Raw genomic sequence first — 26,855 nt, 5'->3', positions numbered from 1 at the left:
TTCTGGAAAGGAATGGCTTTGAAAATTGTTTTGGCATTGCACTATCTAAAGCACAGTATTTATTCAGTAAGATATCTGTGTATGAACATCAACTATTTTTCCACCAAAAAACACGATCCACCTCTTCAATTATTTATTTAGTAAACAGACCGCTGAAAGTGACCACCTTTACTGGCCAAGATGACATCAGATTTGATCTTCCTTGGCTGAAACATTGGTTCAGGGTCCCAACCCTTGGGATAGGTTAAAAAACATCCAATGACACACAGTTCCATGCTGCTTTTTAGTAATCACTTGGAAGAAAATTGTCATAGCTAGATGCAGTGAAAAGCTCTTCGAAAATGCACCTAGAAGTTCTATAGGGCTATACACTCGATAGAGGCCATCCCCAGGTACCAGATGCCAATATTTGCAGACACCCCTACATACAAACGAGCTTCCATAATATTATTTTCTCCTTCAAAAGTCTGACTACGTACATACAATTGTTCCTATCGATAGCAGAACTAGTTTCCTCTCGCTCCAATTTTCACAATTAGACTTTCATATCAGTGGTATGTGTTTTTGATGCCATTCACTGTAAACTCTGGAGGCCTGATTACCATATCCAATGATTTCTGTGCATTTTCTGAACTTATGGACGTTTGAAAAGATGGGACACATTTGTCATCTGGGGAAGGCTCATAAAATTATTATTTTTTAAATCTACAATTAAAATTCAACATGTGGAGAAGGAGAAAATTGTGTCCATTTCCAGGAATCTTAGTGCCTGTTGGGAAATACAATTCCTGACTTTCCAACAGGATTTTCATTCTTCTTATGACTTTTATCCTGGTGTAAAACCTCTCAGATAAATAACCACGGCACTGCGATATGCAAAATCTGTCTCCAGTGTGATTTTCAACCTCGCCGGTCTTATTTAGTTTTGGAACAAGTTTTTGAAACAGTGTGGCACTGTGGCACAGCAGTAGAGCTGCTGCCATGCAGAGAGAGAGAGATAAATAGAAGATCGTGTGTACTCATATGGCCATGTGATAGGAGTAAAATCAATTCTACTCTGCCATTCAATCATGGCTGATCTTTCTCTCCCTCCTAACCCCATTCTCCTGCTTTCTCCTCATAACCCCTGACACCTGTACTAATCAAGAATCTATCTGCCTTAAAAATATCCATTGACTTGTCCTCCACAGCCTTCGGTGGCAAAGTATTCCACAGATTCACCACCCTCTGACTGAAGAAATTCCTCCTCACCTTCCTAAAGGAACACCCTTTAATTCTGAGGCTAGTCCTAGACTCCCCCACTCTATCCAAGCCTTTGACTATTCTGTAAATTTCAATTAGGTCCCCCCCCCCATATTCTTCTAAACTCCAGCGATTACAGGCCCAGTGCAGTCAAATGCTCATCATATGTTAACACAAGTGAGTGATAATGAAAGTGCGTGAGAGATAAAGAGAGCGTGCAAGTAAAGACAGAGCAATAAATAAAATGAGTCCAAGCAGATAGGATATAAAATACATCAAGGAGAGATTGACCCAGCCAGGTGATCAATACCTGACAACACCCAGTCAAAGTTTGCATGAGATCTATGAAAGTTGCCAGTTATACTTAGACTCATTAAGGAGCCAACAACTGCAGCACAAAGGGAACAGAGAGTGCAAAGGGAACAGAGCAATAATGCAATGTATTATCATAAAGAAATAATAAGAATAACATTCACTATGTACAATTAACAGGAAGGAATGAGAAATCAAACATCTTAGGACATAAGATTTATAGATTAAGACATAAAGCAAGATTTAAGAGGAACCTCAGAGGCAACTTTTTTCACTGAGAGGGTGGTGAATATATGGGAGGAACTGCCAGAGAAGTTTGTTGTAGACAGATACTATAACAGCATTTAAAAGATACTTGTACAGGTACATGATAGGAAAAGTTTAGAGGGATACGGGCAAAACTCGGGCAAAAAGGACTAGGTTAGTTGGGGTACCTTGGTCTACATGGACAAGCTGTTTCAACGCTGTATGACTCTACGACTACAAAAGGAAGTTAAACTATTGACATAACTATCAAAATAGCTGCATAACATTTGACAGGATATGGTTATTGGACTGGAATTCCAATTGACAGGATTTGATGAGTGGAAGTCAAATATGGATATGTGCTGGGGTCACAACTATGCACCAGATATGTAAATAAGGTAGATGATAGAATAGGCAGTGTTGTAAGTAGTGTAGGTGGAAACATTAAAGTATAAAGTATAAAGTATATATTAATTGGCAGAGAATTCCACAGATTCACAACAGAGTGTGAAAACGTTTTTCCTCATCTCCGTTCTAAATGGCTTACCCCTTATTCTTAAACTGTGTCCCCTGATTCTGGACTCCCCCAACATCGGGAACATGTTTCCTGCCTCAAGCGTGTCCAAACCCTTAATAATTTTATATGTTTCAATAAGATCCTCTCTCATCCTTCTAAATTCCAGAATATACAAGCCCAGCCGCTCCATTCTATCAACATATGACAGTCCCGCCATCCTGGGAATTAACCTCGTGAATCTACACTGCACTCCCTTAATAGCAAGAATGTCCTTCCTCCAATTTGGAGACCAAAACTGCACATAGATATATGATACCTAGATTCCAAGAGTTCAATGATACTGGATTCCAAGGGATCAACTATCAGCAGAGATTACTCAAACCAAGATAATACTGCTTGCAATTTAGAAGACTAAAGGTTATTTTGTTAAGGTTTCCGAGATGTTAAATGCCAACTGATTGGGAGGATAAAGAATACTCAGTTCGGTTGGGATGGGAAGTCTTAAACTAGGAGTCATAATTTGAGCCTGAGAACAGTGACCTCCAGTTTCAAGAACAACTTTTTCCAATCAACCATCAAGCACTTGAACCACCCTGGTACAACACTACCTACAACCTTGCTGCCACTGAAGTACAGAAAGTGCTGGAGTAACTGAGCAGGTCAGGCAGCATCTCTGGAGAGCATGAATGTGACATTTTGGGTTGGGACCCTACTCAGTCTGAAGAAGGATCCCAATCCGAAACGTTGCTATCCATGTTCTTCAGAGACCTGCTGAATTACTCCAGCACTTTGTGTCTTTTGTTTGTAAACCTGTTTGTAAACCAGCATCTGCAGTTCCTTGTCTCTCCACTGAACTACTATATACGTTGTATAAGGTTGCACAACATACTTTGACTTACACTATAATTATCTGGTTATCCAATGTAACTGATAATTCATTGTTCAATTGTTTATTGTATATTTATTTGTTGCGTTATTGTGTTAATGTGCCTGTAAAATTGCAGCAACTAAAAATGGTGTTTTTCCAGTCTTTAACACCAAAGCAGCACTATTTTTCAAGGAACAACAGAATAGGAACAGGCCATTCAGTCCCACAAGCCTGTTCAGCCTTGCCTGCCCTGTAACATCATCCCTATAACATCATCATTTGATTCCTTTCCCTAGCACTTCAAATATGTTTAGATTTGTTTTGTATTTGACCAGCGTCGTTGGCTTTTGAAGTGAGGACAGTATTAATTTTCTCGATCCGCTGCATGAAAACATATTTCCTTCCAACTGATTTTACTTCAACAGCTCAAATGTTATGATTGCTTTATCTTATTCTGGGTTTCTTATCCATGAAAGGAAGGGAGTCAAAGGTCTAAATTGGATCATCTTCTAACCCACTACAGGATAATTTGGTGCAAAAATGTCCTTCTAATTAAATCCATTTAACCTTAGTTTCATGATGAGTCTGCACTGGCCTTTTTGAAGTCGTAAGATCTCTTCCTGTACTATGGTGCCAATACTGAAGGTTGGCTGAGGCTTAATGCAACAAAAAAGGTCCTTGAGTTTGTTATGCCGTTCCTAAGCGCAGTTGTGGCTGACGATATCATGACCAACTGCTTGTAAATACAAAGAAGATAATCTACCTAAAACAAAGTGGAGACCGTATACACCGCCATTACCTTTCATCCACAATGATAGAATTATCAATCGATACTGCTCGATGTTAACCTTTACAAGTCACCGACCTCATATTTTCTGACCCATTGCTGACACATCGTTGCAACATCTCACAAATTACGTAATGGTATTATTCTGTATCATGACATCTCTCAGCTTTCTGTTGACATGCTCCCACTGACACACGAGAGCACCACCTGGTGCAGTAGATGTTTGCAAAGGCATGTTTTGTTCACGGTACAATGGTGGGGAGGGGGAACAACAAATGCCCTAATAGTGATTCACTCCTGCAAAGTACCAAAGCGCTTGAGACCCAAGTCGCAATGTTTTAGAAAGTAGGCTTCCAAACATCTGAAATCCATTCCTGTGTGAAAACGTGGGTCTGCACCTTGGTGCTTGGTGGCAGTAGGAGGAAGGAAAGTCGGTGAGGGAGAGACCTATTGGTGGGGTCAATATGATTGGTAAAGGTTTGGGGTCGGGAGAATGCAGGAGAGGGTCATGAGGGGAAGATGATGATTCACAACTGAAGGAACTGCGGATATGGAGGTGGAACAGCACTGAGGGTTGGCTATTTACCTTGGCCTATCTGACAAGGGTTCCCAGCATGAGACTTCATGGGATGGGACATAGTTGAGCAATTGTCATTGAAATCCTGATGAAGCAGCTCTCACAATATGAAATAACTTTATTTATCCCAGGAGGGAGATTGGTCTGTCACCACATAAAACACAAGATACACGAAATTAAAGTGTTGAGTGGAAAGTTCAGGATTGGATTTGTGCAAAGATTTGGAAGGAGGAGGGTGGGGGTGGGGGGGGGGGGGGAGGGGAGTCAGTCTACCCCACGACGGAAAGGGTAGGAGTTGTACAGTTTGATAGCCACAGGGAAAAGGGGTCTCTTGTGGCGTTCTGTGCTGCAAATGATGTCTTGTGGCGTTCTGTACGCTTATAAATGTGTATCGAAATTCAGCATGTGGGGTCCAGCCTGTGTTATGTGATAATAGACGCCACTGGGCACATCCAGACTTCTCGCTGTTAGCATGCAGAAGACCAGGAAGGAAATTTGTGGGCTCTGCAGCACCCACAACTTCCTCTTTATAATTTCTTATACTTAATAGAAAATTGCATGTTACAAACATAATGGCGGAATCATAAATAAACGGCACTGTCTGAAAAATGTGGAGTCAATGTTCAGAATTAAAGATTAATTTCAGTATGTGTACACCGAGTCCAGATGGCATTAAAGTACCAAATAGAAAGACGAGGTTTCATATCTTGTGCTTACTTTGGCCGTCGTTGGTATAGTGGCAAGCTGAGCCCTAATGAACTGTGCATAGATACTCATAGAGACTAAAATGTTGTTTCCTGCCCTTGCTCAAGAATGTCACCACCTCTGCTTCCTCCAATCACATGACATAGCCTTAACTTCCTTTCTTTGACTGTGCCACCTCCATTCGCAGGGTGCGCTGCCAATATTTACCATAAACCGATTCTTCACGATGCGAGATATCTATGTTAGAGATTCCAAAATATAGACTGAGTGGCCACAATGTGAAATCATCCCTATTGAACACTTTTGGATGAACCCAACTTTCACATTGCCTATCACTTTACCTCTCTACCCTACTCCAATTGTGCCCTCTGTGTCCTAAGAGATCTACTCTGTTCCAAGAAAGAAGAACTTTATCCCTAGAAACAACTTATCTCTGATTCAGCAGACTTCACAGGTTTAACAGCGAGTAAAAATAACTTTAGATCACAACAATCGTCCATTTTATCTGACAGATGTTCTTGGAATTAATTGTATACTTCATATTTATGTCTTCTCTAGGCCTATCTTCTTTGCAGTGGTTTCTTGTTCTGGTGAAGCAGCAGTTAATTCTGACGGCACACATATATCAATCCTGACCTCCAGTGCTGTCTCTGTGGAGTTTGCACATTCTCTGGTGGATTACCACTGGTTTTCCAGTTTCATCGAATAATACAGCATGGAAACAAGCCATTTGTCCATTGTCTGTCTGTGAAAGCCACCATGTCCATAATGGCCCACCTGTATTAATCCCATCTTTCAACACTTGACCTGCAGTTTTTCATGCTTTACCCCAAGAAATTGCTGACAGACCACTACTGTATACTACCTCCAATTTCCGTGGGCAGCTGGAGAATAGGAAGAGGGGCAAATTAGAGAGAATTGGGTAGTTAGAGCAAAACAAGTGGGGAGTTGGGATTGAATGGGTGACATTTCGGGTTGAGACCCTTCTTCAGACAATACTGACTGATGAAGGCCAATGTGCCAAAGTACTTTTTGACCACCCCATCTACATGGAATGCCACTTTCAACGAACTATGCACCTGCACTCGAGAACCCTCTGCTCCACAACGCTCCCCGGATCCATACAATTCACTGTGTTGGACCTGCCCATGTTAGAGTTTCCAAAATGCAACATTTCTCTGTATTAAATTCCATCAACCATTCCCCAACCCACCTGGCCAACCGATCATTAACCTGCTGCAAATTCTGACGACCATCTCCACTATCTACAATGCCGCCCACTTTTGTATCATCTGCAAACTTGTATTTTCATCCGGCTTATGTAAGTGCAACATGGTGAGAAGGAAGAGGTGAGCGGAGTCCCGTCAGGTGATGCGCTGTCCCGTCCCGTCCCGGTACCAGGGCGTCTCTCGGTGAGAGGGAGCGGGCCACTTACCTAGACAGGCTCCGCTGACCAAGGCGCTGGCTGTCAGCGCGCCGGCCGATGCCCCGTAGATGTTGCTGGCGTTATGCACCAGATGCGGGGCGTGCTCGCACAGGCAGCTGGCAACCCCCACATGGTAAATGCCGAGGAATCCGCAGCCGGCGAACGAAATGCTCCAGGACGAATCGTCTGGTTGCAGCATCTCCTGGGCTTTGACAGCAAATGCCAGCCGCGCTCACATCGCTCCGCCCAGCCCTGCTCTCCCTTTCTCTTGTCTCCTCTGTCCTGCTCCGCTCCTCTCTCCTTTCCTCTCGTCTCTTCCTCTGACCGTCTCTTCCTCTACCCTGCTGTCCTCTACCGGCCGACAACGTACCTTTGACCGGCACTGCTGTCCCGTCTCTCCTCCTCCCGTCTACATCCGACCAACCATCTCCCCCGCACGGTCTGATAGACATTCCCTCCCCCTCAGTATCACCAATGACCGGGCTCCATTTCCAAGCCAGGCACCAAGCTGTCAGCCCTGGCCCAGGCTGCAGGACTTGTTTTGATGATATTATCTTCCTGCTACCAACTGGCTGGCCACCAGGGTATGCTGTGCAATTTCAAAAATAAGGTGCAGGGGATTTGGCGAATAATTGCAAACTGATATTTATTGCTTCGTGTTTATAGTTTTAAGATGGGAGGAGCACAGTTTAAGGAGACAGACACAAATGCTGGAGTAACTCAGCATCTCTGGAGAGAAGGAATGGGTAATTGAAAAAAAGGGTCTCGACCCGAAACGTTACCCATTCCTTCTCTCCATAAATGCTGCCTGACCGGCTGAGTTACCGCAGCATTTTGTGCCTATCTTTGGTGTGAACCAGCATCTGCAGTTCATACCTACACAACGTTTAAGGAGATGTGGGGGTAAGTTGGAGGCAGATACCACAGGGGTGTTTAAAGTACGTCGACATACGGGGAATTGAGTGATACACAGGCATGTATTTACAGGATGTATATACATCATGTAGAAACAAGGAAGTGCAGATGATGGTTTATACCAAAGATGGACACAAAGTGCTGGAGTAACTCAGCGGGTTAGGATGAAAAAGGATGGGTGACCATTCGGGCCGGGACCCTTCTTTAGACTGAATAAGAACTTCAGACTTCGATGGCCCTCCAGAACGTTGTGCTTTATTCAAGATTCCAGCATCTGCAGTTCCTTGTGTCTCCTTTCCACATAATTCCATGCAACTTGGATGTTAATGTTACAAAGGTGGCTTTTGCGTTTAATTTTACAAATCTAAATTGTGGCCTGATGCCAGAAAGAAATTACACTAAAAAAAATACTGAAACTTAAAGGTTAACTTTGAGAGGGACCTTGCACCATTGCGGGGACAGACCTACATGCGAGTCCGATCTTACATTGTATGTTGCCTCTTAATATTCTCAAGGAAACCAAAGGATAAACCCATAATACAGCCTTGTTGATGCGATTCACTGTACAAAGGACGACACATTGCATCGAGTGTTACTGTGCTGAAATCAGGCCTTCGCCCCATAATGTCCACACTGACCAAGAAGCACCATTCCTACTTGACCCTACATTAATCCAATGAGCCCTCTCCAAAGTCTAACTCTCACCTACACATTAGGGCTCTGTATAGAGGACAATTAAACTGTTAACCTATATATCTTTGGGATGTGGGAGTAAATAAAAGCACCTCAAGGAAAGCTACGCAAACACACGTAGAATATACAAATACCACACAGACAGCACCAGATGTCAGGATTAAACCTGGCTCGCTGGGTCTGAGGCAACAGTTCTACCACCTATGAGGGGCAGCACAGTGGCACAGCAGATAGGACCAATGCCTCACAGCACCAGAGCCGCTGCATGTGTGGGGTTTGCACATTCTCCCTATAACTCCCAAAGGTTTGCAGATGTGTCGGTCAATTGATCTCCATAAATTGCATGTAGGAAGTGTATGTTAAAGTAGGATAATAACTAGCGTGAATGGGTGATTACGGTAGGCATGAACTCGGTAGTCTGAAGGGTCTATTTCCATGCATTATCGTTCAATCAAAGCATACGTATAGTGTTGAACCTATTATGAAGTCCTTTTGGAAGAATTCCCCGTGAAAACAGTTGACAACCAATTTACATACACACCTAAACACAGTTCAGAAAGGTGCGACTTGCATCATATTCAAGTACAACCGGTCATTCATTCTTTAATGGTGTTACAAAGTGTTGTACAACCAATGAAGTACTTTTGTAGCAATATGTAAATTCTCAGCCATTATTTTGTTTGAAGAATAATTATGGATGAGCCTTTCTCTAATTAGAATTGCACCATGGAACCTTTTACATCTTTCTGAAAGGTCCAACACAACCTTTGATCTGGAAGACTCATCTCGGTTGTGCAATATTTCTTCTCTACTGCAACAGAGCTTTGTGACTTTGAACACAAATCTTGTAAGTCAGCCATGCACCAGAAGTTATGAAGGGATGCTCTAATGCCCTGCTCCTCAAGATCTGGTCTTATTTTAGAAACATAGAAATTAGGTGCAGGAGTAGGCCATTCGGCCCTTCGAGCCTGCACCGCCATTCAATATGATCATGGCTGATCATCCAACTCAGTATCCCGTACCTGCCTTCTCTCCATACCCCCTGATCCCCTTAGCCACAAGGGCCACATCTAACTCCCTCTTAAATATAGCCAATGAACTGGCCTCAACTACCCTCTGTGGCAGAGAGTTCCAGAGATTCACCACTCTGTGTGAAAAAAGTTTTTCTCATCTCGGTTTTAAAGGATTTCCCCCTTATCCTTAAGCTGTGACCCCTTGTCCGGGACTTCCCTAACATCGGGAACAATCTTCCTGCATCTAGCCTGTCCAACCCCTTAAGAATTTTGTAAGTTTCTATAAGATCCCCTCTCAATCTCCTAAATTCTAGAGAGTATAAACCAAGTCTATCCAGTCTTTCTTCATAAGACAGTCCTGACATCCCAGGAATCAGTCTGGTGAACCGTCTCTGCACTCCCTCTATGGCAATAATGTCCTTCCTCAGATTTGGAGACCAAAACTGTACGCAATACTCCAGGTGTGGGTCTCACCAAGACCCTGTACAACTGCAGTAGAACCTCCCTGCTCCTATACTCAAATCCTTTTGCAATGAAAGCTAACATACCATTCACTTTCTTTACTGCCTGCTGCACCTGCATGCCTACCTTCAATGACTGGTGTACCATGACACCCAGGTCTCGCTGCATCTCCCCCTTTCCCAATCAGCCACCATTTAGATAATAGTCTGCTTTCCCGTTTTTGCCACCAAAATGGATAACCTCACATTTATCCACATTATACTGCATCTGCCAAACATTTGCCCACTCACCCAGCCTATCCAAGTCACCTTGCAGTCTACTAGCATCCTCCTCACATTTTGGGGGATAGACTCCAGGGACAGGCACCTGAAATAACTTTGTTAAGGAACATGAAATTATAAGTGTGCGGCAGATATTAATCAGAATACTTCTTTGGTTTAAAAAGCATGATGGCAAAGGAGCGCAAATGAAGGTCCACCATCAATTTTTCAGTATCCTTTGTTTCTGGATTATCCGTTTTGCTGGACCAACAGAGGTCATGGCCTCCGAGAGGAGTCAAACAGTACCGGAACAGCCCGCCTAGGCGCAGAGATACCAGCCCGCAGTCAGCCTCAGAAGTTGGCTGAGACACCAGACCTGCTGACGTTGGCCAGGCCAAAGTTCCCGATCCCCGGATGCAGGGGTCAAATTCAACCTGCTGATCAGCACAACATTTCCGATGAGGTTGAGATCAGCCACCCCACCTAGCCTAGGCCCCACTTTTTTAATAGAGGGGGGGGGGGGGGTTCAAGTGCTCTTTCGTAATTTTGTCTGGATTAAAGGACGTGCTGGACAACTAGTTGCCAGAAAATTAGTGGTGGACGTGTATTACATTTCTGGCTGGTGTCGGGAAGTTGTTCTTCGCCCAAAGTGTAAGTGACTTCTGGGCAGTTATTGGAGACACATGCAGTGAACATTTGCCATTTCACAGATTTCAGTTTGGTTTCTGGTTATTGAAATAAAACCTTTTCATCATTAGGGATTCCAGTTACATTTGATCTGTTAAATGTCCTTTCAAACATTTCCCTGGAAAAGATGCTGATCCCATTTTGGGGATCGTGTTGATACAGCAACTTTTGCCTACATCTGAATCCATTGTACACAATGCTTCAAGATAGTTTGATATTAAGCACATCCAATTAATTCTTGAGTTTGATGCAGTGACCTTGAAGCACCAACCATTTCTCCTTCTATAGATGCTACCTGGCTAGCTTTTTTGCTTTTATTTCAGATTTCCAACATCTGCAGCCGATTACCAACTCCCCTTATTTATTGCTTCCTCCTAGTGCATCTAATTTGAATGGGCAGGCCGGAAGAAAGGAATCAAATATTCAAATAGCAAGCAACATGGAACAAGTGTTGGAAATATCTACCTTATCCAGCTTTTTCATCATATTAAAGACAATTTTCAGATCACCATTCTCAACCAGCAATTCTCTAGAGCCCCAGGATATTAATCTACCAAAGTGGTAAGAGGACATGAGAAGAGTGAAAGATGAAGGGAAATGAAATCTGAACAACAAAAAAGGGGTAAGTTCCCTGGGGTAGCAACCGGACGGAAAAGTAGTAGATTTTGAGTGTTTTGTCTTTGGAAAGTCAGAAAGGTGTATGATTGAGGACCTGAAAATGGTAAACAAATGACCTGCTGGAAACCAATAACAACTGGTTATTTATCCCTAGAAAGCAGTTCCAAGTACATTCCAAGAGGGCTTATGCATGGAAATTCCGAGATCTACAGTACAAATTAAAGGACTATTGTGCATGCCGTTAACACCATTTTAAAGCGTTGCGTAAAACCATCCCCATTCCTCACCCCTTTGTTGAGTCTTACCCAGTTATTAAATCTCAAATGTTTCCAATTGAACCTCTTTCCATATTCTCACATGGTTTATCAACCTTTTAACCCCCAACTTTTTCTTCATAGCAGCCTCACCAACTGTCTGGCTTTTTTTGTTATTTTTAGCGTGTTTTAAAAAGTATGTGTTAATGTTCTCTGGTTTTCAACTTTGCACTTGATTAAAAGCAGTTTCATCTTAAACTTCTGCCAGTGTTCATGAAAAACTAAATGATAAAATGCAAATAGTCAGCTGACAGGCAACTGCAAATGGATAGTCAATATTTCAGGTTAATGATTTTTCACCTCTGAAGGCAAGTCAGCTGCAGATTCTGCCTCAGCACTTCTAGCTTTCTACCCAAGTCCAGGTGATGTAAATGTGCTGCCTATAACATTGGTAAAATTAGTATTTGGGCACTAGAGGCAACACTGGCTCAAGTCTGCAGCTATGAACAGACCTAGTGTCAAATAATCTTAGTTCTGGATGTTGTTGGACTTTGTCCCCAACAGTTACACGTGATATAGGCACACCATGAATTTTCCAACAAATGGTCCTGCACCCTCTTTAATCCAGACAAAATCATGGGAGCAGTGCATTAAATGTGGTACACGTATGTCTCCATCCTGAAAGTTAATTGTCAATCCTTTAAATTTACAGCAGTCTATGGTGCTTTAGATTCAGGAAGGGTATAATTAGTGGGATAGTGGTGAATTGGTGTAATTTATTATGTGACCTCTGTTGGTCCAGCAAAGGGATAATCTGGCAAGGCTCTTTTTGGGACATCGACGGTGTACCTGTACTGATATACAGCACTGTTTCTCATATTAAATGAAAGTAAGGCAATCAAAGTATATCCCAAAAATGAATGGCCTTCACAGAAAAGTGAAGAACTGCACACCAAGAATATTACTGGGACGATTATGACTGATGGTCACCCTCAGGACACTGCCCAAGGCAACAGCACATTTGGTTCACAGGAAATTGTTGGCAGCGGTGCTCGATTTCACCATTAAATTTGAAAGAATTTACTGGAAAGTAGTGCAGCCCATTAAATGATTGAACCAACAGCAGTAAAGACAAACAGACTCAATGCCATGAACAAAATAATTTCCCTCATAACAGTCACCAGCTGTAATCTCAGGAAGCCACGAAAAATAATGTTATCAGATTGTTTTCCCCTGAATGGTTGTAGCACCATCTTGTGGTCACCATGTATAGGACAATTCTCTCAATGTTACAAATCAATCAACCAATGCTGATGGAACTAGATAGGTTTTACTTCTGTTCATATATTTCACATCAGTGCCCGTCATTTTACCAATGGAATCTGTTCTACCGGAAAGCAGAATTTACATTCACATGGGTAGTAGACAAGTTCAGACTGAAAGGTCCCGAATTGAAATGTCATCTGACCAGTTGCCTCTTTTCTTCCAGCAGTTTATTTCTTAATCAACATTCCAGCACCAGCAGTTTCTTGTGTCTTGCATTCATGTGTTCAGATAGCTAACCAAACACAACTTTTGGCTGAAACTAACCAGAGATCCAATTTCTTGCCTTTAAGGTTTGTCACTATATTAGTATGTATTTTTCTGAAAATAGCGTGCGAGTTCTCCGCCAGCTCAATACTTATAACCTTTGGCACCTGTACACACGACACAAACACAGGGAATCGTTCATTAAAACAGTTTATTTTCAGATAGTTTTCTATTTAATCAAAGAGACCAAAGCCCATGTCATCATCTGATTCTTCAGACTCGTCCTTCTTTTCCTCTTTCTTGTCTTCCGTTGCTAAAAAGAAAATTAAGACAAAGATCAACCCCATAATACTAAATTATCCAAAATCCAGAAGATTTAACATTTTGGGAACTAACTGCAGGTGGAACACCAAAATTGAGCTGCAAACGTACTGTATTAGCCTGCACGCTACATGGCCCAGATATTAAACGCACCTAACTCACCAATTTGTTGTTAGTAATGCTGAAAGTTATCCCGCAGAGAAACAGGGATCCTCCATGTTGTATTTTGACATTTTGAAAAATCAGTGCTTAAGTGCACCATGAAAATTGACATTCTAGCAATAAATTAAAAGTCTTTTAGGACATTAGTAGAGGACATGACAGAGGTGGTTAAGACATCAAAGCCAAAACCAGACAAATAAAATTCCCCAGATTAAACACTTTCATTGTTGCTATTAGAATTCTATCATTTTAGAACCAAAGGCACTCAGTAAATTCCAACCCCACTCAGAAAGTACAACTAAATCAATGCTCCGGTCATGAGAATTAATGGAATTCAACAGCCTTTTTGCAGCAAAGTCAATTAATAATTTTAGGGGTTCAGGGATAATGGGCAAAGGCAGGAGAATTGGGTTGAGAGGGAAAGATAGATCAGCCACGAATGAATGGCCTAATTCTGCTCTTATAACTTATGAGATTTACTCCAGTGCTGCCTTGCTGTAAACCAACAAGTGCATCAAGTTATAGACTTAACTTGTATTGCCCCACTGCACCTCAATAAGGTGAATGGATGGAAATTGAAACCGAATAAAAGACAGCACTTACCAGCAGCAGCAGCACCCGCAGCCGGGGCAGCAGCACCTGCAGCACTGACAGCAACCGCACCTCCAGACGGGACACTTGCAAGCTTGGCATTACCTAAACAAGACAACTGGTCAATTCATTTCTGCTTTACACCTCTTCCCAATGAATATGAAAGTAGCACGGTTTGGTCCACCAGTTTAACAATGCAAAGGTAATGTAGGCGTAATCCTGCGCTTAAAATCCACCCTTTCAATCGAAAGGATTCCTTCAGGTATGGTAGGCTGATGTGGGTGGCATTCAGTCATTGATGTGCGTTCCATTTCAGTCCATCAGGGTCTGTCCCACATTCACGACCTATTTCACAATCTTTTTTACTCGTGGACATTTTTTACCAGGCTAGAAAAAACGCCCCGACCTACTTGATGCCACAAGTACCTACGACTAGCATCACGGCCTGCTACGACCTCGTGACGACCATGCTGCGAGCACGAGTCAAGGGCAAACTCGGCAGAGGTCGTGAAAGTGGGACAGGCTCTTTTACTTCACACAAACAACTAAATGAATGGCAACTGAGGAAACTGCAAATTTACGATTCACAAAGGTTCCACAATTTTCCAACCATGAGTGTTACCAAGTTTATAAATGTTAGCTCCCTCCAACCTCTTGAACATGAGCAACACTGTGGCTGCACTCCAAACCAGCCTTCATTAACCAACAGAACCAGGAAACAAATTCTAAGGCCTTGCTAATCTTGCCAGTAGTCTTGAACATTTCCCAAATCTTTCTGGATTGCCCCTTTGCAGTCACTCAACTTAATAAACTAAATTCTGCAAAGCACACCATCATTTAAGAATTACTAAGTATGTAGCAAATAAGTATATAGTAAAGCATATAAATATGCCTGCTACACTGTTATACTACAACTAAGAATATTCGACTCAAGGCGAATAACTGCAGGTCGTCAGCTTTCTATCTCTGCCTAGAAAGGTAAAAGGCCTTCTGCAGAGGCAAAATAACATTTGCACACCTACTGCAAGACAAGCTACTTTGGAGGCAGCAGATTTAAAGTTAGAAACATTATCAGGACTACCTCTGTCTTCTTGGGTGAATGGCAAAGATCTCATGACAAGGTTTGAAGAGACATCTCAGTACTCTGGTCAACATTCCTCTCTCCACCCACACTACCCAAGACCAATTAGGTCACTGTTCTTTCCACCAATTTGAAAAGATGGCAGATCACAGCGGTAACCAACCTTTAAAAAAAATACTTCATCTCGATAAACTTTGGATTTGAAAGGATCATAAAATAAATCTTTGTCACAAATATGCCATCAATAAATAACCAGCTGCAACCACTGGTTAAATTTAGGAAAATGAACTGTTAGAAGCAGCAATAAAGGTACACAGAACCACCCAATCACTAAAACAATTTTAACATTCAAGTGATGTCCTTAAAATACTGCCTTTAATATACCATTGAAAAGACCCAGATTTTTAAAAGGCACTTTGGCAAGGAAAAAATGCCAGCCAAGACACCAGAATTCCTTTGATCCTCCTTGAATGTGATATTTTGGCACCCACACTGGACGTGGGGCTTTGGTTTAACATCTTTTCCAAAAGACTGTGGCTTCAACGATACTTTCCAGGCACTGGGGAGGAATTTCAATAGGGATTGTGGTTCGGCATGCAGCAACTTGGAGGAAAAATTGAGCACAAGCCATGGTTGGGTTTCATACAAGCTTGTTCACTTAGTTTAATAAGCGAGTTCGGTATTCTGACTGCGCATGCCCAAGTCATGAGCCACTAGCTATAAACAGTCTCAGCAACAGTGGTGCTGCATTGTGTGCAGGCTTGCGTTTCGTTCGTGGTCGGGATCAGGCCGGGCTCTCCGTCACTGCAGCCGCTGTTGAGTTGTTGCTGGGCCTTTCTGCATACTCCCCGGTCTGGTTTACAGATTTACACGCTAGCTCCAGCTCCGCTCTGCCAGTCCCACCGGGTTGACCAGAGCCCTCCACCTCCACCCCCTCCCCCTCCCCCCAGTCGAACACAGAGATCCTGCTGAAGATGGGCAGCCGTTGGCCCTGCTTGAAGACGGGCGACTCGGAGCCGCTGCTGATGGAGTCGTCCTGGTCGGAGAGGGAGTCCGTGGATGGGCTCCTGCCGGCCACGGGCAGGCCGGATGCCCGCTGGAGCTGCTGGCGACAGCAGCAACCTCCTCCTCCTCCCCTGCCCAACCCCAGAGTCCAGGCCAGCTCCAAGTTGGGGCTGAAGACCACCCACAGCATGGCACAATCGAGCTCGGGCCGGAGGAGGCCGAGCCCAGGCTGGCTCTTTGAAGCTAGGGCCTCGCTCCACCGCGGAGTTGTGGATGAACCGGTTTGATGAAGCGGGTACCGTAGGGGCTGAAGCTGTGCGTGCAAGGTTGGCGCTGGGGCGCAACTCGGACAGGCCGTGAGTGAACTGGCACTGGTCGCTGCAGCACCCGATCGGGGATGGGGGTTGGCGCTGGGGCCACTGGTGTCGTCGGACGGGGCTGTCGGTTGGCCCGGCGGGAGAGGTGGAGGTGAGCTGGGGTTGGCGCTTCTACACATTGGTGGTGGGCATGGGGCCGGTGTCTCGTCGATCCGGATGTCTCCGGACGAAACTCACTGTATCGTTGCTCGATTTTTTATTTATAGCGTTCGACCTTCGACAAATCCCATGATTCCTTGTGTTTTTGGAATACCGAACTCGCTTATTGGCAAGCCTACTGCATCTTGCTTCATACAACCCATGTGGAAGCCTATAATAACCTCTTGAAATGGTGCACATTTCCACTGCAAGTTTGGTATTAACTTAGTCAACTACTCTGGGTGACCGCTGTCACCAGAACTTAAGGAATGGAAATACACCCTGTTTCTTTAGTGCCTTCTAACAAGAAATAAAACATATCAAGCAACGAGTATTGTGTGCAATTTTGGTCTCCTAATTTGACAAAGGACATGATTGTTGAGGGAGCATAGATTCACCAGGTTATTTCCCAGGATGGCCAGACTGACATATGATGAAAGAATGGGTCAACTGGGCTTGTATTCACTGGAATTTAGGATGAGGGGATCTTGTGGAAACATATACATTTCTTAAAGGATTGGACAGGCTAAATGCAGTAAAAATGTTCCCAATGTTGGGAGAATCCAGAACTAGGGGTAGGCCATTTAGGACTGAGATGAGGAAAAACTTTTGTTGTGAATCTAGAATTCTGCCACAGAAGGCAGTGGAGGCCAATTCACTGGATGTTTTCAAGATAGTTAGATTTAGCTCTTAGGGCTAAATGAATCAAGGGATATGGGGAGAAAAAGCAGGAACAGGGTACTGATTTTGAATGATCAGCCATGATCATATTGAATGGCGTGCTGGCTCGAAGGGCCGAATGGCCTACTCCAGCAACTATATTTCTACATTTCTAAAATTATTCAACTTTTGCAGTCCCTCTACATAAATTAAAATAGATCCCTGGTGCCATTCTAAAAAGATCTGCTCTGTATCCACTCTAAAGTATTCATATTCTTCCTGGCCGTTATATAAAACTGGCTGACATTCCTAATGCCTAGGCTTATTAAAAATAAAATAGAAATGGTCTTAATTTGCACTCTACAGCAACTTCAACTGTCATGATTGCTTTCAATCTACAGATTTTTAGTTTAAGTTTAGATACAGCGCGGAATCAGGCCCTTCGGCCCACCAGTGATCCCTGCACATTAACACTATCCTACACACGAGGGACAATTTTTATATTTACCAAACCAATTAACCTACAAGCCTGTGCATCTTTGGAGTGTGGGAGGAAACCCAAGATCTCTGTAAAAACCCACAGGTCACAGGGAGAACGACAAACTCCGTACAGGCAGCACCTGTAGTCAGGATTGAACCTGGGTCTCCGGCACTGCAAGTAATGTAAGGTAGCAACTCTACCGCTGTGCCATCATGCCGCTGCCCCTCCAATGTGCTCAATAAACAGAACCAATATGTTTTAGTGCGTCTTTGAAACCATATAATTGGCCGTCATTGTTTAAATGCACAACTGTACATGGTTTTAAAGTATAACTACCATTTCATGTCTCAATTTTGCAATAAAACCCCGTTTACACTCTACATGTTGTGCCAAGTGCAATCCTTAAAATTGCATTTTGTACACAATGTAACCACTCAACCATGCTCACTCATGTCCAAGTTTTTAACCTAGATCCCTGGTACCATTTATGGACATTTTCAAAAGCTAGAACAAAATTGCTGCCTTTTGTTTGACTGGAATGAAACACAAGATCCTGAGGGGCTTAAAGGGTGGGTGTAATGAGGAAGCTTTCTCAATTTCCATTGAGGAATTGAGAACTAGGCAGTTACTGCTTAAAAGAAAGGTCAACACGTGGGTGGATTTTTTCTCTCAGATGCTTTAGAACACCTCAATGGAAGCATAACCCAAGTTGTTAGACATATGAGAATGGCTTACTGCAGGAATACAAAGTTAAGGCTACAAATGGATCTGCCACAATCTCAATCAGTAGCAGAGACGATCAGAGTGGCCAAATAGTCTACTCAGGCAAGTACAAGGCCTTTTCTAATTTAATAAATTGAAGCAGGTAGATTTGTTGGCAGGGGGATCAACAGTCTTATCTGGGAGCAATGGAGATTACAAAACAGAGCAATAGGGAAACCTGCCACCTTTAATAGGCAGAGAATTCTTGCAAATGTAGCGTTTAATGAAAATCGCAGTTGCTGTTCTAACCTGAAAATGACATTAACAGTCACTCACAATTTTTGGACCACATTTTTACTGGTTCCACAAGGATTTTCTGCATAGATTCATAACAGAAAAGTGAACCTGATCTGCACTACACCCCCAACCCAGTTGATTCATAGACAGCCACGGAATCAATACTTAACGTGCTACTCACCAGCAGCAATGACATCGCCCACATTCTTGCCTTTCAGCTCACTGATCACCTGAAATTCAATTTAAAAGCATTACTTAAGGAAATTAGGAATTCAATCAACACCGATCAAAATGTGTACGAATAGTCACGATACCTTATTCAGTCGCTCATCATCAGCTTCAATCCCAACACTGTCAAGAATCTTCTTAATGTCCTTTGAAGCTGGGGCTTCATTGCCGCCCAACACAGCGAGGAGGTAAGCTGCGACGTAACGCATCCTGAAAGAGGAAGAAGTTGAGCTTGTTTAGTTTAATCTTTTGGATGCAAATTTTATTTGCTACAATTCCAACCTCATTGTCACAAAGGCCATAAATGTATGGAACCGACAGAGTTATGGACACCCGATCAACACTGCACAGAAGAAAACAAGATCAGGAAAGATCTTGCAGGCTAAGATATCCCACAAATACAAGTTTAATAATTCAGAATAATCTTGAGATCCATTTATGAAGCTGTTTATATTTGTTGTTTGTCATATACAAGAACTGATGGATGATTACAGAACACAATGCTCTCCATTAATTGCCCATCGCATTGACACCGAGCATTCAATGCCATCTGCCCTCAACGTTGACAGGTCATGCGTAGATTTGATTCCGCTGGTTGAACTGTCCAGAACCAAGGGTAAAAGATGCCAGCAAGGAGTCATCGGTTCAAAAGAAATGTCTTCATCCAGGGTGGTATACCAGTCTGAAGAATGGCCTCGACCCAAAACATCACCCAATTCAGAGCTTCTGCATGTCCCGTTGAGTTACACCAGCATTTTGTGTCTATCTTCAACGAGCGGCTAGTGAATCTTTGGAATAGGGTTAAGGAAGCTTAGTCATTGAGTATATTCACATACATGGCAATAACAGAGCTTTTTCCTTGTTAGCTGCCAACGACCAGCGGAGTTCTGCAGGGGTCGATGATGGGGCTGCAACTCTGTAGGTTGTATATTAAATTATTTGGATGCGACAATTGAAGGCTTTGTGGCCAAGTTTGCAGTTGATACGAAAATTGGTGGAGGGGCAGGTAGTGTAGAGAAAGCAGGGACTCTGCAGAAGTCCTTGGACAGGTTGGGAAAGTGGGCAGTTGGAATATAGGGTAGCAAAGTGAGGAACATGCAATTTGGTACTAGGAATAAAGGCGTAAACTATTTTCTAAATTGGGAGATAATCCGGAAATCAGAGGTGCAAAGGGACCTAGGAGTACTGGTGCAGGATTCCTAAAAAGTTAATTTGCAAGTCGAATCGATAGTAAGGAAGGCAAATGCAATGCCAACATTTATTTATAGAGGGCTAGAATACAAAACCAGTTTTTTCAAAAATCACTTGCAACTTAATGGAAACTATTATTTCCACCGTTTCACAATTCACTCTGGCGGCCGATCGAGCTTGGGGCCTGGGATCGGCGATGCCACCACGTTGTTGCAGCGCTGAGTCGGCGGCAACCGGCAGCAATAGGGGTGGAGGCCCGGCAGCCGCCCCACATGTCCGCTCGCCACCCGCCCGGGGAGGGAGGCACTGTGGCGCAGCGGTCAAGTTACTACCTCACCGCGCCAGAGACCCGGGTTCAATTTGTATAAATGTATAATTGTGTGTTAGTGTGCGGGGGTCGCTGGTCGGCGTGGACTCGGTGGGCCGAAGGGACTGTTTCAGCGCTGTATCTCTAAACTAAACCCCTCCACAAACCCGCCGTCAGCGGGTGGGGACAAGCGGCCTCCTGCTGAAGCCCCCACAGCAATGAGGCGACGCCACTCAGCCCCGCACCCCCTCCCAGTGACCAGGCCCCTGCCGTAGGCCTCAGGCTCACATACAACGCTGCTGCTGCTGCCAGTGCAACGTGGGCCCCGCGAGGGGGAGGGGGGGGGAGGAAGCTGAACACAGGAGGCGGAGGCGCCGTCAAGCCGGAGTACGGGCCGGGCCGGGCGGAGCGACTTACTCGGAGCCGCTGGAGAGTAAAAGGAGGAGAGGCCGGGTCCGCGCTCTGTCGCCACACACACGCTCGCTCCGCTCCAACCGCCGGAAAGAAAGACCCGCCGCCTCACCCGCGCACATAAAGAGCATGCGCCGGCAGCTCGCGCCCCATTGGCCAGCAGCGCCGGCAGCTCGCGCCCCATTGGCCAACAGCGCCGGCAACTCGCGCCCCATTGGCCAACAGCGCCGGCAGCGCCCCATTGGCCAACAGCGCCGGCATCTCGCGCCCCATTGGCCAACAGCGCCGGCAACTCGCGCCCCATTGGCCAACAGCGCCGGCAACTCGCGCCCCATTGGCCAACAGCGCCGGCATCTCGCGCCCCATTGGCCAACAGCGCCGGCAATTGGCCAACCTCGGACTACCGTCCGCATCCCATTGGCCAACCGCGTCGCCCGCCCGCCCGACCAATCACACGACCGCCTCCTTATCCGCCTCCCATTGGCTCGAAGTTTGGAGACAACTTTTGGTCGGTGTTTGCTGCAGATTTTAGTTGGTCACAAGATGTCAATAGTCGAGATTGTTTTAGTGTCATATGTCCCAGGCAGAACCAAAGGTCCTAGCTCTGCTATAAGATCTTTGGGCAGAACAATGACATTCGTACTTGGAGCAGCAAAACAGAATGTGTGTCTATAGCTGAAGAAGGGTCCCGACACGTCACCCATTCCATCTTGGATGCTGCCTGTCCTGCTGAGTTACTCCAGCATTTTTGTGTACCCTCACACATACAGACACACACACGTTTCATTCTCAATGCATTTCATTTCTGAAATTTAAAAAATGATTTTTCTGCACAGTGAAGATGTACTGTGAACTCAGAAAAATGTAAGCCTTTCATTCTTGTTTGATTGTAATTGCTAAGAACCTTTAGAAACGAAAACACTTAAATCTCTTTAAACATTATCATCATTTGTCACCAGTGGAAGAGTCTAGGGTCGAGGGCATAGCCTCAGATAAAAGGGCATACCTTTAGAAAGGAGATGAGGAGGAATTTCTTTGGACAGAGGGTGGTGAATCTGTGGAATTAATTCCAGTCATTGGGTACTTTTTAAGGCATTGTCAGATTTTTGAGTACGGGTGTCAGGAGTTATGGGGAGAAGGCAGGAGAATGGGGTTGAGAGGGAAATAGATCATTCATGGTTGAATGTTATAGACTCGATGGCCTAATTGTGCTTCTATGACATGAACTTCTGAATGTTCAATCTTCTGTTTCAGTGCGCATGGGAAGATCAGAGAAAACTTCAACTGCCATAATAATAATAACAGCATCAGTCTGTAGAAGGCACCTGACCCGAAGAGTCAACTGTCCATTTGTTCCACCGACGCTACTTGATCCACTGGGTTCGTCGAGCACTTTGGTTAGTTTGGTTTAGAGATACAGCATAGAAACAGGCCCTACGGCCCACCGAGTCCATGCCAATCATTGATGGCCCACACACTAGTTCCACGCAATCCCATTTTCGCACCCTATGCACTAATTTTTAGAGGCTAATTAACCTATAATTCTGCATGCCATTTGAATGTGGGAAACCCATGCAGTCACCGGGTGAATGTGAAAACAACTCCACACAGACAAGCACCCGAGGTCAGGATCAAACCTGGGGTCTCTGGTACTGTGAGGCAGAAGCTCTTCCTGCTGTGCCACATTGCCATCACAAGACATTGCTAAGACATATTTAATATTCCTATTTCAGTGCATTTGGGAAGATCAGAGAAAATTTAATTTGCAGCTACCCAGCAATAATAATAATAAATCTGTCTGATGAAGGACCCTGACCCAAAAGGTCGCCTGCCCATTCCTTCCACAGATGCTGCCTGACTTACTGTCTTCTCTCAACACCATTTAGCTGAGTCTAGCAATACAGTGTGATATTGCTAACTTAAAAACAAATTGTAATATATGTAAATTATTACATATGTAAAATGTTATAATTTAAAATTATAATTTGTATGGGCAACGCTGTGCTGCACATGGTCTCACAGCACCAGATTTGATCCTTTTTTACCCATGTTTGATCCTGTTCTTGGGTGCTGTCGGTGAGGAGTTTGTATGTTCTCCCTGTGACCGCGTGGGTTTCTTCCGGCTGCTCCGGTTTGCTGCGTATTCCCCAAGCGTGCAGGGAGTGGATGGGAAAGTGGGATAATATAGAACTGGTGTGAATGGATGAACGATGGTCAGTGTGGACTCGCTAGTCCGAAGGACCTGTTTCCATGCTGCATCTCTAAACAAAAAAAAACTAACATTGGTATTTTTTGGAAAGACACAACATGCTGGAGTAACTCAGCCGGTCAGATAGGATCCCTGGATACTGTTGGATATTGGCAGACACGGTCATGTATGTACCAAGAGGAATATTAGTCCAGGAAATTCACAGTAAGTTTAAAAAATGTACTTGCACAGTCAAGTAAAATGATGCATGCGTGTGGGTGCACACTGTACGTGTGTGGTTGTTTACGTGTCCTTTAAGCGAGTGAACGAAACAGGTAATTCCCGATCAGTAATGGATTTCAATGCTTAAAAAAAAATCCGACCTTCAGTTTAAATGATCGTTTCCCAGTTGAAGAATGCCAGCGGGTTATTTGCAAAGCTAGTGGCGCGGAAACGTCAGCTTGATCTGAAGCATCGCCATCTGTCACCTTGACTGAGAAACACCCAGTCGCCGGGCTCAGGTGCAGAGCGCTATTTACATGGTTCACACCTGAAGCAGTTTTGTTTTAATTTGAAAAAAATGAACTCGAGGAAGCCAAAAGCAGTGAATGGTTTTCTGTGTATACGTGGCTGTCGGGTCGATACATTTGAAGTATTAATACATTCCACAGACAAGGGAGGCACCATTGTAGCCTCTTTTGAATGATACAAACTTTGAGTGTGGTGGGAGGCATCTGTCACATGCGCCTGAGTAGTCGAGTAAAAAAAATAACGACAACCAAAGAACCCGGCGACCCTTTACAACAAGGAAGGAAAAAGACTTCGATAGGAAATGTTTTGAACAAAGTAATGTCGCGAAGCTTCAACAACCCTAACTCTGGATACTGTTAATTGCAAACCATGGAATGCAGCGACTGGTAAAGCGCCATTGAGCGGGAATAGTCTCCCCGATGGCGGTTTACAAAAAAAACTGGGCGAGAGAGCAGTGTAGTCCCTTCCTGCAAAAAGCGGTGACTCAAACCTAACCATCCGGGGCTCCTTAAACTCGTGAACAACTTTTATTTCAAACTTCCCAGTTTCCCTCTGCATCCGGCGCGCTGTGTAAGTTTCAGTTCTGTACAGTGCTGACGTATGATCAGGAACAGATTTTGTTCTACTTTATTTTTTGTTTCCACAGGCCGAATACATCGTTCCGTTTCCGTGGGGGACAGCGATCGTAGATGTTAAATTGCAATCTGTTTCATATTTTAAGATTTGCATCAATCCATTGTCAGGGTAGGTGTATGACATTTGGATAATTCTGCCCTGTAACTTCCTGGGTAAGAAGGTCGTGCGGTGTTTTCTTAAAGGGACTTTATCCCCAGTTGTACTTTGCAATATCGGGCATTTTAGCTTTGCAGAGTGTGTCGGCATGCGGTTTGTGTTGCAATAACTTGCATTTAATTTGTGCATTTAATGCATTAAAAAAAAAAGAGAAGCGTAAAGCAGCGTCCTGACTCTCAAGACAACATTAGCCTTCAGAACATTGGAGCTGTCAAGAACATATGATGAATGGAGAAAGTGCAGGAGGTTCACTGACAGCCATGACATGTGCATGTTCTTCACCCTCTCAAGGCTACCTTCAGAACAAACATGCAAGCCCTTACTCCACATTAGGAGTTAGGATCTGGTGATTTAGGTTTAAGTTTATTATTGTCATGTTAACCAAAGTACAGTGAAAAGCTCTGTTTTTCATGCTATCCAATCAAATTGGATAATATACATAAATACAATCAGGCCAAACTCAAATACAATAGGTTAAGCAAAGGGGAGGATATAAGGTGCAGAATATAGTTCTCAGCAGTGTAGTGCATCAATTCGAGAAACAAAGTTATTTTAGTACTCTAGTTTAGTTGGTGGAACGACTGTTTAAAAGTCTAATAACAGAGGGGAAGAAGATCTTCCTAAGTTTGGTGGGAGTAAACAAGCACACAATATGATGTTCTACACACCTGCACAACTGGGACTTTGTCCTTGTGTCGGAAGGAACTGCAGATGATGGTTTAACCCAAAGATAGACACAAAAAGATGGAGTAACTCAGCGGGTCAGATAACATCTCTGGAGAAAAGGAATATGTGACACCGGCTCTATGTTATCCCAGTTTCGCATCCTACACACTCGGACCAATTTACTGAAGCCAGTTAACTTACAAACCGGCACATCTTTGGAAATTGGGAAGAAACGGGAGCACCACAAAGAAAACCCACGCAGTCACGGGGAGAACGCACAAACTCCGTACAGACAGCACCCGAGGTCAGGATCAAACCTGGGTCTCCTGCGTTGTGAGGTGGCAACTCTACCACTGTGCCGCCATATGCTATAATTGTGGATATCTTCAAGAAGAGAAAGAAGTCTGACCATGATAATGGAAATGGGGTCTGTCCGTTTAACTTGCATTTAATTGTTCCATGAATCATCAAATAAATTATATCCACCTAGAGTTTCATGGACATGATCTTCACCTAGCAACAACTACAAGAAAAATGCAGGGAACAGCTCCAGTGCTTTGTCATAGTTTGACGTCACTAAATGCTTTGACTGCCGAAATCTATAGGGACTGTTGACTACTCTCCATAACTACTGATGCCGACACAAGTCTGTCACAGTTTACGGTTTCTCATCAGGGAAAGAAAAGTCAGTTTTACCAGCTTGCCATTGCTGTCAGACAGCGCAGTCAGCTGGTTGTGGCTTTACTTCATGATGGTAGGTGAGGCATGGTTTTAAAGAAAGTTTACACAATGGAAAACTCATATTTTCGACTAAACGTCTCAATGTTTCTTTAAATAGTTCAATCTTTGTTTGATAACATCCTCTTAAAGTGCTTAAAATTGTAGGTACTTTGTAAATGCAAGTCGTATTTAGAGGGGAGTTGCAAGCAGGCCCGATTGAAACTGATAGTCCAGATTAATTTAATGGGAGATACAGGTTGTTAGATAAATGTAAACTTTCTCTGAGATACAAAGGCTGCGACAAAGAGAGAGTACTGCAAAGTCATCTTTCAAATGTACCTTAAGTGGTGTTAAAAGAGTTCTCAGTCTCTAATTTAAAACATGGATGTTTCCCCGATGGCCAATATTTATCTCTCAAACAACATGCAAAACATTTGATCTGTACACATATTTATTTGCCGATTCTGGGATTGTTGATGGATGATAATTAGCTATCGTTCTTTCTAGTTTAGTTTAGTTTACTTTAGAGATACGGTGTGGAAACTGGCCTTTTGGCCCACCAAGACTGCGTTGACCAACACTCACCTGTACACTAGCACCATCCTACACACTAGGAACAATTTAACTGACAAACCTGCACGTCTTTGGAATGTGGGAGGAAACCAGAGCACCCGGTGAAAACATGCAACCCGGTCACAGGGAGAACATGCAAACTCCGTGCAGACAGCACCCATAGTCAGGGTTGAACCCGAGTCTCTGGCACTGTAAGCAGCAACTCTGCCGCTGCGCCACTGTGCCGCCCAGAATCTACTTTATAACCTTGGTTTCATTTCAAATGCAGTACGTGACTGTTCAGTAAATTCTCAAAGCGATGGATGGTCTTGATGAAGTGAT

General features: G+C 43.8%; 3 protein-coding genes across 5 annotated transcripts in view; 1 reads left to right on the top strand and 2 right to left on the bottom strand.

Moving 5' to 3' along the window:
* Nucleotides 1-7,069, bottom strand: part of pnpla2 (patatin-like phospholipase domain containing 2) — a 44,788-nt gene extending 37,719 nt beyond the window's left edge. Inside the window, exon 1 of the mRNA XM_055649687.1 lies at nt 6,690-7,069. Within this exon, the coding sequence (XP_055505662.1) occupies nt 6,690-6,879 (190 nt within the window). The 5' untranslated portion in view covers nt 6,880-7,069. The remainder of the gene's footprint in view (nt 1-6,689) is intronic.
* A 6,236-nt stretch (nt 7,070-13,305) lies between these two features.
* The window catches only part of rplp2l (ribosomal protein, large P2, like), a 140,762-nt gene continuing 127,212 nt past the window's right edge, over nt 13,306-26,855 (bottom strand). Inside the window, exons 2-6 of one of the 2 annotated variants that reach the window (XM_055649686.1) lie at nt 21,071-21,158; nt 19,242-19,365; nt 19,109-19,157; nt 14,199-14,291; nt 13,306-13,425 (exon numbers count right to left, since the gene is read on the bottom strand). In XM_055649686.1, the coding sequence (XP_055505661.1) occupies nt 13,346-13,425; nt 14,199-14,291; nt 19,109-19,157; nt 19,242-19,364 (345 nt within the window). In that variant the 5' untranslated portion in view covers nt 19,365; nt 21,071-21,158 and the 3' untranslated portion in view covers nt 13,306-13,345. Of the gene's footprint in view, nt 13,426-14,198; nt 14,292-19,108; nt 19,158-19,241; nt 19,366-21,070; nt 21,196-26,855 lie in introns of those variants that run through there. The other variant, XM_055649685.1, reaches the window with a different exon arrangement.
* The window catches only part of pidd1 (p53-induced death domain protein 1), a 53,398-nt gene continuing 48,739 nt past the window's right edge, over nt 22,197-26,855 (top strand). For both annotated transcript variants that reach the window (XM_055649681.1, XM_055649680.1), the window contains exon 1: nt 22,197-24,527. The gene's annotated coding sequence lies outside the window, so the exon portion shown is untranslated. The remainder of the gene's footprint in view (nt 24,528-26,855) is intronic.

This window comes from Leucoraja erinacea, chromosome 18, assembly GCF_028641065.1.
Source record: "Leucoraja erinacea ecotype New England chromosome 18, Leri_hhj_1, whole genome shotgun sequence".
NCBI lineage: Eukaryota > Metazoa > Chordata > Chondrichthyes > Rajiformes > Rajidae > Leucoraja > Leucoraja erinaceus.
The sequence above is the reverse complement of the archived record's forward strand: the minus strand, read 5'-3'. Positions and strand labels throughout refer to the sequence as shown.